Source organism: Anoplopoma fimbria, chromosome 24 (assembly GCF_027596085.1).
Source record: "Anoplopoma fimbria isolate UVic2021 breed Golden Eagle Sablefish chromosome 24, Afim_UVic_2022, whole genome shotgun sequence".
Taxonomy (NCBI): domain Eukaryota; kingdom Metazoa; phylum Chordata; class Actinopteri; order Perciformes; family Anoplopomatidae; genus Anoplopoma; species Anoplopoma fimbria.
The window spans coordinates 23,281,173-23,293,339 of record NC_072472.1 but is presented as its reverse complement, the minus strand read 5'-3'; the positions used below and the strand labels follow the sequence as shown (position 1 = coordinate 23,293,339).

Genomic DNA, 12,167 nt, shown 5'->3' with positions numbered 1-12,167 from the left:
AAAATATATATATAAAAGGAAGAAATATAAAATGCTTATTAAGAATACATAAATATTATGATATCATATGACTTGATGAAAAAGAAACAAAATAAAGTAGGATAACATTGCCAATCACTATTGGACTTAAAATATTTAACCTTAAATAGAAAGTTATTTTTCACATGGATGGAAATTATGAAGAATAACAGTAATCTTATTTGATTAAGTGTAAATGTAGCTTGTCAAAGACATATCAAAGATCTGCACTGTTAAATGTAAGCTACTGATTCATGCAAAATTGCCTTTGTGACAAAGACACTGCTGGCAGACTGTGCCACACATGAATAATGCCAACTCATTACAAACCCTGGGGGCCTGTTTCACGTTAGACTACAGTTTCTAAGACATCTGACAGACAAGCAGGTGATCTAAACTGAGGCTTTTATATTGAAGGATGACAGCTCATTTTCAGAGACAGTGACTCTTATACAGCTTTGAATTGTGATGTTTCCTTTTGTATAAAGGACCAGTGTCTAGGATTTAGTGGCATCTAGTGGTGGGGTTGCAGCTGAATTACCCACCAAACCCTCCCTTTCCAAGCATGTAGGAGAACCTATGGGGGCCTTCAGGCACATTTGCTCTGCATTCACGCCACCAAATACAAGCTGTCACTATTTTTATTTAACCACATTATAACCATTGAGATTGAATGTTTTTTTACCATGGCAATCTTGCCAAGCAGACAGCAAAGTAGAGTGCACGTCAATTTTATACATACAATAAAAAAGTTTCAGGTGATTTTACACTTAAGAAAACATAGTTATGAAAAATAGATTCTATTTCTGTCGATAGCTCTCCCGAAAAGCCACACCAATGGTCCTTTAACTGCATTTAGTGTTTTTTATATGGGTGAAGGTAAAATATTAACTGACTAACTAACTGTATTGAAGGTTACAAGGTCCGTCATTGACATTCTGCAACACAGGGTTGCGCAACAAAATGCGAGTTTTAGTCTCTTAAGGCCTCACAAGAAAAACAAAACAATTATTTTTTAATAATGGAGTTCGAAGGATGAGTTGAGCAGTCTCACTGAGGGAAGAAGCTGCTCTGTAGTCTAGTGATACGGCAGCAGATACTTCTGTATCTCTTGCCAGACAGCAGCAGGGGGGGAACAGGCTTGCTGGTTTTGGGTTTTATCTTATTTATCATCCTTTGGGCTCTGCGCAGGCACCTCACCTCACCGATATAGCTGATCGTCGGTTAATGATGTTCCGGGTCGGTTTAATGACCGGCTGATGAGATCAAGTGTTAATTAGAGGTAATTAAAGAAGATAAACCCTGAATAAATCAACAATTCTAAGGGCAAAACTTAATGGAGGGGCGGTCAAACAAATTGACCCTGGCAAATGTCAATCCAACAAAAGCTAATGAGGTGAACAGATTAGCAGATAAAAACAAAGCGATGTGTCAGTGTGTGCTGATTGGTGACTTTCTCAAGGCATGAGTGGTTCCTCCACTATCTCCCGTTAGCTTGTTTTCCTCTTCTTCAACACCTTGGATAACCTTTTAGCCCCCAGTGTGTTATGCACAAGCTTTATGGGCTTGCTTAACAAAACTGCAACTGCCGTTATCACAATCTGCATACTGAGATGCAGTTACATAATTGCTCAACCAGATGGGGCTGCCTTTACAGCATTACATATAATGGTATATCATCCAGTCACATGCTAACCAGCGACTGGCTTCCATGCAGTGCAGGGGGCTGAAAAATGAGTAAAAGCAACATTAATTGGCCATTCCCCTCGTGAGTTATTGCTTTGCTGTTTGTGTTTGAATGCCGTCCTGTGTGTTAGCATTCTCTTTCCCTGCGCGGTCAAAAGTCAGATATAGATAGGGATTGACAAATCAAATCATATTTTCAGTGTCTGAGATAAGGCTGTCAATAGGATGATGGAGAGGTGAGAAGGGCAGACTTTGGACCCACTTCACTCGTTCTTCTTCTTCCCCTCCGGCTGCAGCACCTCGGTTTGTCTCTCTCTTCTCCCCCATGAAAGACATGAAGATCGCTTTTGCCCCCTTGAAAGTGCCGGTGCGCCGGAGACTGCAGACGGCGGCGGTGCTGCAGTGGGTCTTCTCCTTCCTCGCCCTGGGTGAGTGAGCGTGTTTGTAGGGGCGTCCGCCAGAAACATCCTGAAACTGACAGGATGGCACTGTTCATGAAGTACACACCTGAACAGTTTTTGTGTCTTTACAGTAGCTGTTTGAATATGTCTGCCTTGCTGTCTTGAGTAAAGTGTGAGTGAATGTGAAAGGTAGAGGAAGATTGTCTCTAGTGACATGAACTGCTGGATATCCGGAAGAGGGAGCTAAACATTGACATGACCTGAGCATAGTGCAGTCCACGCCCACACCCAAAATATTGCCCTCTCAACTGACCTCTGGTCACATTGTGTGTTTTTCAGAACACTTGCACAAATGAATGTGACTACCTAGTGTATTTGTTTAGCTCTCAAAGACCAGGTGTTGTAAATTTACAATTTTGTCGGACATACCCCTGTCAAATTGCAAAATGTATGTTATTTAATCCTATTAGTTATATAATAGTGGATATTATTTATTTTCATACAAGACAAAGTGATCGAGCATGTGGTGTTCAGGTGACTCCAGGTGTGTACTGTGTCGTCAGTTTGTTATATAGCTCATTGATTAATGTGGCTATAAATATACTTCATTAATCAATCCCACACCAACTTGTCTTTATATTTTTTTTAACCATTATTTAACCTGAATCATCATCATCATCATCATCATCATCATCATCATCATCATCATTGCCTTTTTTTCAAAAAGCCAGTTAAGCAGCAATGATAATGAGTTACAAACTACATAAAACAGATAACAAACTATGCCACACAAGATGAAAAATTATAAAACAACAGGATAACATTTTGAATACAATCATATACAAAATGTCATCTTAAAATCAATTTAAATGAGTCCTTAAACAAGCCAAGAGCTGTCTAAGGCTGTACCCATAATCCAAAACTTTCAATTCAAGATAATAAAATACAGAAAGCATCGGCATCCGGAAGAGGGAGCACCCTGTCTTCTGCAGCAGGGACTTGAAATCAAACCAAATTTTGCAATTTTCAATATAATTGAATAGGCTGAGGGAGGGGATTCAGGCACACTTTGTTCCACTAAAACAGAACAAATAAAAAAAAACTCATCACTTGCATCCAAACCATCACCTGATGCAGTGATCATTAAAAGGAATAGAAGTGGTGTTGTTGGATGACTGTGTGCGCCAAGAGAAAAACCAGAGCTAACGCTGAAAACCGTAACAACAAGGTTAAAATATAAAATTGCGCTGACATCACACCATCAGCAGGGCTCTGCTATCAGAAACCACCCAAACCACTCGTGACGTCATCATCCAGCAGTTCGGAATGCTATTGATGGAGAGCAGACGTCAGCCATTCCTAGAATGGCAAATCCGTGCTGAACACATGATCTAGTAACTCTTCGTACAGTGTGTTTTACCATTTCTCATGGCGGATTAGGGTGCACTTGTAATGCATTTATTTACTGTGTGTTCAGAGCTGCTGGTCATGACCCTGCTGTCCTCTCTCCTCAGCACCAACCTGCGTCCTCCTGTTCTTTTACCTGCTGTTCACCCGCTTCTGGCTGATCAGTGTGCTGTACTCCATCTGGTTGTACTTTGACTACGACAAACCTGCACGTGGAGGCCGCAGGGTGTCCTTGTTCTCCGGCCTCAAAATGTGGAAATACATGCGGGATTACTTCCCCATCAAGGTGAGAGACAGGTGATGTACGAGGCGTGTGGATCAATACTGTATATGCACAGCTTTGTTCTCTGACCTGCAGAGGCTCTACCTCTGCAGGTCAGAGAACAGGACACCAGGACATATCTTTCTGCCAGTTCACTTTATCTAATCGTTGATTTCCATATATGTGAGCAGCAGACCTTATCTCTGTCTTTGGTAGCAAATAAACCACTGATGCATGAGATCACTGTGTTCCCTGGTGCAGTCCAGTTTGATGATTTTCATTTCCAAAACAAACACATATGTCGCATGTCACTTGACAGACAAGTTTGATACTTTATTCAGTTTTCTTGGCGACAGTTATATGAGTAGATTGATACCCATATCTGTAAGTTAAATGTGGTGCTGGAGCCAATGGAGACAATTAGCTTAGCATTAAGCCTGGAAGCAGGAGTAAACAGCTAACCCAGCTTTCTTACAGTTGTTACAGGTTTAATGGGGGTCAAGGTTAGGGTTACAAGCGCACATAGCTGGACTGTGTTTTGGCCCTGCAGTAACTTCCTGGAGTCTCTCCGCAAAAATTACGTTCCCAAACAACTAACCCGCGGTCTCAATAACGTTTCAAGGGGGACGTATTTCTTCCCGGAATACGGTCGTTGTAAAAACACTTGGTTAACGTAGCAAACTAAAAAACACGAAAACAAAAATGCAACACAATGAAAACATCATGTTTTGGTTTGTTATTTTATTTCATTTTCAGATGTAAATCAAATTACGCCAACGTTTCTTTTTGGTTTCACTTGGGACATAAACAGCGGTCTCCTGGGTCAAAGATCGGTGTTTGTTTGACCCGGCTGTCTACCATAACTTCCTCCCTTCATTAACTTCTGCGGACTACGATAAGAAACAAATGTTTTCCAGGAGTAAATACGTTTCTATGTAATTGACAGTGCAGTTATTTGTGTGGGAATGTAATTAGACCAGGATACAGGCTGATGAGACGTTTCTTGGAAGTCAGCCCCCCCAGCTTCATATTTAACAGACAGACATGAGAGCGTGGAATCGATTCATCTCTTGATAGTCAGTCTCATATATACATGGGTGTAAACCATGAACCGGTTTCCACACTGAAAAACAGCCAAGTCATCCTTAAAAATGAAGAAAAGAAAATCTGATAAATTACAAGAAATGGCTGGTTACTGGGAAAACATTACCCAGGGATACAGGGTAGATACACACAACTGATTATTAAAGCTGCAGAGGTGGATTGAAAACATCCTTACTTTGTAGGATTGGTATTGCAGCCTGTTGTGTCCCCCTTGTGGTCAAACACCAGTAGTGCAAACATATGATACGGGGTACATTCCATTACCAGCTTTTGATCATAAAAAACTCAGTATTTTATATCAAAGTCAACGGTAGCGCCCAACGTGTTTTTTATTTTTTATTTTACAATGAAAAATAATCTATCATCTTCACAGAGAAGAGAACCCCGTTGACAACATCCAGTTCTTTCATGGGTTTACATTCTGCCCCCAGGCATGATTAATACTTTGGACTGTGCTGATAAGACAGAGAGCAACAACAACACAACTTCAGTTGTCTTTTTTATTGATTGCTTGGAAACAGACAAAAGTGAGTTCATGATTTGCTTGTAAAAACAAAACAAGATCAGAATGTTAAATAGCAACCTGCTTTGAGAGAAAATATAGACTTATTTGTGTCTCTGAACATTAAATGGGTCATGTCTCTGTTTGCACAATGTGCCCTTTGCATCCATAAAAGATAACGCAGCAATCCGTATCAGCCTGTTTAGCTGAACTATCTGAACTGATCAGATTCTGGCCATCTGTATAATTTAAAGTTGAAAATACAATTAAGTATAAGACTCTGAGAAAAGTCAGCACCATTTTAACATATGGATGATAATTCATTTTAAATATAGAAATATTAATGCCACTTCTACTACTATCGTCATTGTCCTTCTTTATCTTTATACATTAAACAAATGGCAATAAAACCCAGAAATGTACAATAATGATAATAACAGAGGCATGATAAGGCAGTGACATCATTGAGCACCATAAACACAGCAGCATATAATAATAAAAGTCAGGAGAAGACCGGCACAGAAGTGATAATACTACAATAACAAGAACCATACATTGGGTGAAATTAATCATAATCATACTGTCTTTACTCATAATAAAACAATACAAAGTATTAAATAAAATATTCAGAAGTTGATATACAGACATAGAAATGGTAGACAGGAAGAAGAATAGTAGGTACAACTGACAAAATAATGCAACACTGCAAACTGTAAAATAGGAGAATCAACTCCTTTCTGACACAATTTCAATTAGAAGACACAATTATAAGCTTTTTGTTTTGATATTCTGTATTGAATTGGATCAGATGAGTGTTCATGATATTATGTCCAACCCTGCAAATCAGAGTCACACTAGTTAAAAGAATACATTTTGAGAAGAGATAGAGGTGGATGACAAGCAAATTTAATTGTTTACATGGTTTTTACATGGAGTTGATGATTGTGTTAGTCTCTCGTTAGAGGCCGCTTATGTCCCTAAATCTGACAGAAGAATACTGTTTTCTACTTTTTTTATTAAGTCATTTCCAACATCAAGAACTCATGAAACTCCCCGGTTTGGCCCGATCTTACGTATCCAGTTCAAAATGTATCATCAGCATCATCTGACTGTATGCCTCATTAAGTCTGAAACAAGGAGTCAATGTGCGGGTGAAGAGAAGCAGTGTCCTTCAGAGGGCCTAATTAGTTTCATTGGTGTGTCTCTGCCCGCCGTTTCTAATGACACCATCACCTGCTCAGACTGAAAGCTTGCCAGCTGATGTGTATTCCAACAGAATGACGCTACACATATTTAGAAAGGAGGCATTCCCAATTCTTAACTAACAGAACACACAAGTGAGAGTGCTATAAATTGTCCCATCTATCTCTCTGAAAGAAAGCCAATTAGCCTGTTTCCCTAAATGTCACAGAATTTTTAATTAAAATTTTTAGGAGCTCAGAGTTTATGTCTGGATCCAAATTTATAAGAAGGAAATGACTGATTCTTTACTTTTTTTAAAACTCAAAGTCCTTGGGAGGGATAGCAAAGACAAAGCTGATTGTCTCTGTGACAACCTCGTGGGAGAGCTCTGTGATTGGTCACATTTCCTTTGTTTGTAAACATCTGCGGTCCTCCTCATCAGCGACTAATGATTGACTCTGCGATCTAGGGGTCGCCAGGAGTAGGTACCCCCAGTACAAACAGAGTGGACACAAAACAGCCTCGACAGGGTTCAATGTCATTGGCTCTACAGTAAAAACACGTTTAGTCCAATCTGTTACATTCTACATTCTAGGAAGGGAAAGAAAGAAAACAACAAGAAAAAAAGGACAATAAAATCAAAATGTACGAACACTTTTTATGATGCCCACATCTATGATGCATTCTAAATAAATGTATGTGTTATAATCTGATAATAACTTTATTAATAATTTTATAATTTAGTTTTAAGCAGTAGCAAATACTCATAATGTTTTATAACAATAGTCATAACACTTGACTGATAAGGTGAAGTACCGGGACAGAGGATGTCGCATGTGTACAGATTGTAAAGCCCTCTGAGGCAAATTTGTAATTTGTGATTCTGGGCTCTACAAAATAAACTGAATTGAATTGAATTGAAAGTATCGTAATACTTCATAATGACTGGCTGATATTTTCATTTGCAAAGATTAAAGTGTTTCATGATTCCCATATTTGTAATACATAATCAATAATAATACAACTTTTGTGTGTTTTTTTGTATAGATTTAATGATATTTCACTTTACAAATAATGACCACTTAGAGCAACTTGAAATCACATCATAATGCATTATAAACATATTATAATCTATTACAACTACGGCAACTATAATACACTATAATACTATATATATATATATATATATATATATATATATAATAACACATTATGATTAGGTTTTCAATGCATTAAAGACACGGCGTCATAGAAAGTGTTCCCTTCTTTGAAGCTGCCTTTTTGTCCCTGATGAGAGAACATGGTTTCCCTGATAATGGCTGCACATGTTGCCATAACAACATCGGGGCCTTGAGATATTAATCTCACACACAGATACAAAGAGTGAGGGGAGTAGTTTTGTTTTTCATACAACTGAGCACAACACTCGCTTCAAAACAAATGGCAGCACACGACAGGCGACCTTTGACTCTTGACAGTGACTTTTGACCCTCTAGTGCCTCTCACTATCTCCTCCATATCCGCTCTGGACCGGTGGAGACACGTACACAACGCTCCACAGGTGGCGTATCTTATCTGGTCCTTTACAGCTGATGATCAAGAAACCATCACTTCTCGCTCTAAAGGGAAATATTACTCAATTTCCAAGAATTGATTACATGGCTAAAAGCTTGTCCAACCCTTTACCTGCCAAACATAAAAATCCTCTGTGTGTAAACATTAAAACATCTCATTGGATTCCTGCCCAGGGTTTGGTGCTTTTCCATGGTCAACACCTGCAGAGTTCATTTTAAGTTTTAGATACATTTAAAGGGCTGCCCCAGATTCTTTTCACCTCTATAAGAGAACAAATTACTCTCCAATCAAAATTTGCCCCATCAAAACACACATATCAATTATTTAAAGGGCCAGTGTGTAGAATATATTGTGGGGTTCTAATATAATAGTTTTAGTAAGTAAGTTCTCTTACGTGTTAATCACCAGAAAATAATTATCATTGTGTCTTCGTTACCTTAGAATGAACTGTTTATATCTAGGTATGGAGAGAAGTTTCAGTTGGTTGCAATCTGAAACCTCACCTTTAGATGCTTTTCTTTTCTTTTCCCAGTTGGTGAAGACGGCTGACCTCGATCCCAGGCACAACTACATCTTGGGCTTCCATCCCCATGGCGTGCTGGTGGCAGGAGCCTTTACCAACTTCTGCACCTACACTACAGGCTTCAGGCAGCTGTATCCCGGCCTTACCAGCTACCTGCTCATGTTGCCCCTTTGGTTCAGAGCCCCGTTCTTCAGAGACTACATCATGTGTGCAGGTACGGGCCAGAGACCTTTCAATCATACCTGATCAGTTTGACCTTACAACTACCTATTCAATTATATGTATACAGATAGGGTAAACATTTTATCCTTAGTAATGCTAGCAAAAATATACTCTATTTGATGGCATTCAAGATATTATTTGACTAATTTTAACTACTTGTTTTCTGTTGCAACACTGCAGGTCTGATTCCCTCGGACAAAGAGAGCGCCAGCTATCCTCTCTGCAAAAGAGGCGGCGGTAACGCTGTGGTGATAGCAGTCGGTGGGGCCCAAGAGGCCCTTGACGCCCACCCTGGGTCCTACAATGTACTATTGGCTGAGAAGAAAGGCTTCATCAAAATGGCGATGGAGCACGGGTGAGAGCAGAGAGCCCTGTGGCAAATAAGGAAGGTTTTCTGCTTCCTTATTTGTCTTATCGGTTGTGAAAGGATCAGGTCCATCCATTCATTTTAGGTTTCGTGCAGCTCAAGCGTGGCATCTTGCAACAGAGGCTTATTCATGTGGAATACATGAATGTGGAATTTCCTGGAAAAGCACGCAGTGTGTTACGAGTTCAATTTAGAAAGAGATCAGTAAAACACTTCAAACACGGGGCAATGCTATGTAATCAATAAAACAACCTTTTCATTCAAATCTTTGTTGTTGTTTTTTCAGTGCTCATCTGGTGCCGGTCTTCTCGTTCGGGGAAAACGAACTGTTTGATCAAGTGGGAAACCAAAGAGGAACCTGGCTTCGATGGACACAGGAGCGGCTACAAGCAATGATGGGTATCTCCCTGCCTCTCTTCCATGCACGTGGCGTTTTCCAGTACTCCATTGGTCTCATGCCCTACAGAAGACCCATCAGTACCGTAGGTGAGTGGGCTGTGCTTATCTATCAGGGTGAACCCGCAAATGCAGTATATCAAATAAAGGATGCATTTCATTAGACTTGTCTGGCTGGGGAAAACCTGAGCTATATTTATATAATACTGTGTATTTCCCAACCTGCAGTTTCTTTTGGCAGAAGCATCAGTGAGTTGCTAAGAGTTTTTGAGTAATCACCAGTGATACCAGTCAGACCACTCTATTTTAGATAAAAGGCATCTAACGGACTATATTGCACACTGTAAAGTACACTGACTATTTGTGTGTGTGTGTGTGTGTGTGTGTGTGTGTGTGTGTGTGTGTGTGTGTGTGTGTGTGTGTGTGTGTGTGTGTGTGTGTGTGTGTGTGTGTGTGTTGTACTTCACCTTATCTCCTACCTGCAGTCGGGAGGCCAATTAGGGTGGAGAGGAATGAGAAGCCATCGGCCGAGCAACTCAATGCCCTCCACCAGCTGTACATGGACGAGCTCAGCAATCTGTTTGAGGAGCACAAAGGCAACTACGGAGTGGACGAGGACACACACCTGAACTTTGTCTAAACGGGACTGATGACGGAGCGGATTCGAATGCATATTTATTACTGAACCTCTGGTCTGCAGGCTCTCCAACTGGCCTGTTAATTAAAAGAGAAATACACTGTTGACACGATGCTGTACCAGTTTATATAAGGGAGCATTCAACAACCATGTGAGGGAAGAGCAACCACAATTGACATGATTCTGTATCCATAACTGAGACCTTGCTGCTGTCTTTTGCTAGGGCAGTGTGGGAAAAGGTTCAGAGGGAGGTCTGACAACACACACTTTCATCACCAGCTCCCAGTGGTGGCATCTGTCTGGGGTTTGGGCCTTTGTGCATGTCCTAAGACTTTCTTAAACAGAGTCAGAGGTTGCCTTTTGGTTGCTACATCATATGGAGACGCTGCATTAAAACACCAGTGATTTCAGGGTTTGGTATTTGCTACAAACAGGGAAAATAAAAATATTTTATACAGCACTCAACTGAATTTTCTCTCTTTTGTTACGACAATATGCCCTTGAAACATTAAAGGAATAGTTCCACATGTCAGTGTTGGAAGGTAACCAACATATACTACTATAAGTACTGTGCTTAAGTAATTTTGAGGTACTTGTACTTTACTTGAGTATTTCCATTTTGTGGTTTCAGGTTGTGACCCCTTCCATAAAGGCAGTAGGTGTCCCTTGTCACAATTCTCCCGTCTATGAGTTGTTAGCAGTTCCATCAAAGATAAAATGGTCAAATTATCATAATAATTGCATAAATGCTAAAAAAAATGCATGAAAAGGTTGCTCAATCATATCACATACACCTAGAGTTAGGAGACTGTTAACTTAGCTTAGCACTGAAAGCAGCTAGCCTGGCACAGATACTGAAAAATTCACTGCTACCAGGCCAAGAAATAATCTGGTACATAAGCCACTGTAAAACCACAGCTCGTCGTTTTAACACTTCAGTCTTCATACGGTTTAAGTGAACATGATATAAGTTTATTTGTGAATTTAAGAGCTACTGGTTAGCAGAATATTGTTGGGACAGAACCAGGCTAGCCGTTTCCCAGTTTTTTAAGGTATGCTAACCATCTCCTGCCTCTGGCTTCATATGCAACCTACAGATAAAGCTGTAAGGTAAATATGAAGAGACATTTGGCAGCCGGTTAGCTTAGCTCAAGGACTGTAGGCTAGAAGGGGGTAACAGCTAGCCCAGCTCTGTCCAAAGCACCTTCAAAGTTATACTCTTCCCTGCCTTTGCACTAAGCTAAGCAAGCTGGTTTCTCGCAATCGCTCCAAATGAACCAACTAGATATGAGAGATGTATTGATCTTCTGTTTTAACTCCATGCAAGAAAAGCAATAAGCACATTTTCCAAAATATTTAATTATTCCTTTAATATCTAGTGTTCAGCTTTATAAAAACTGAAATAGTAAGATCTCAAGACTTTTTAATCACGTGGAAGAACATGGAAAAAGTCATATAAAAGATAATTTATTGTTGATTTAATTGAAATCCCTGACTAAAGTGATGCGTCTGCTGCGCATAAAATACACCGGGGTTAATGGTGGTTTTGGTCACATCAAACATGCTCAATGTACATGAACACGTGTCTCATTTATTGTTTTATTAGTTCTAAATTCCACATTAAAGTTGAATGCCAGCCTTTGGATCAGGTTCCCAGATGATAAGACTGTCTGTGAACTTTGGCAGACACTTTTTATATGAGATGGCAGCGTTTTGATATTTCCAAATGAAATGACAGATTGGACAATGCCCCGATCCTTTCAACACACAGTCTGGACGAGGTTTGAGCGTACGTGTGTGTGTGTGTGTGTGTGTGTGTGTGTGGGGCATGGGGGGTGTGTGAGGGGTGGCTGTGGCGTAGTGGAGGGCAAGGTAGTTCTCCAAT

General features: G+C 40.0%; 1 protein-coding gene across 1 annotated transcript; it reads left to right on the top strand.

Moving 5' to 3' along the window:
* The first annotated feature begins 2,038 nt into the window (after nt 1-2,038).
* Nucleotides 2,039-10,674, top strand: mogat2 (monoacylglycerol O-acyltransferase 2). Its single transcript, XM_054626462.1, has 6 exons — nt 2,039-2,132; nt 3,620-3,798; nt 8,670-8,874; nt 9,063-9,237; nt 9,536-9,735; nt 10,131-10,674. Exons 1-6 carry the CDS (start codon nt 2,039-2,041, stop codon nt 10,283-10,285), a joined length of 1,008 nt encoding a protein of 335 aa, XP_054482437.1. The 3' UTR covers nt 10,286-10,674.
* Nucleotides 10,675-12,167: the final 1,493 nt, after the last annotated feature.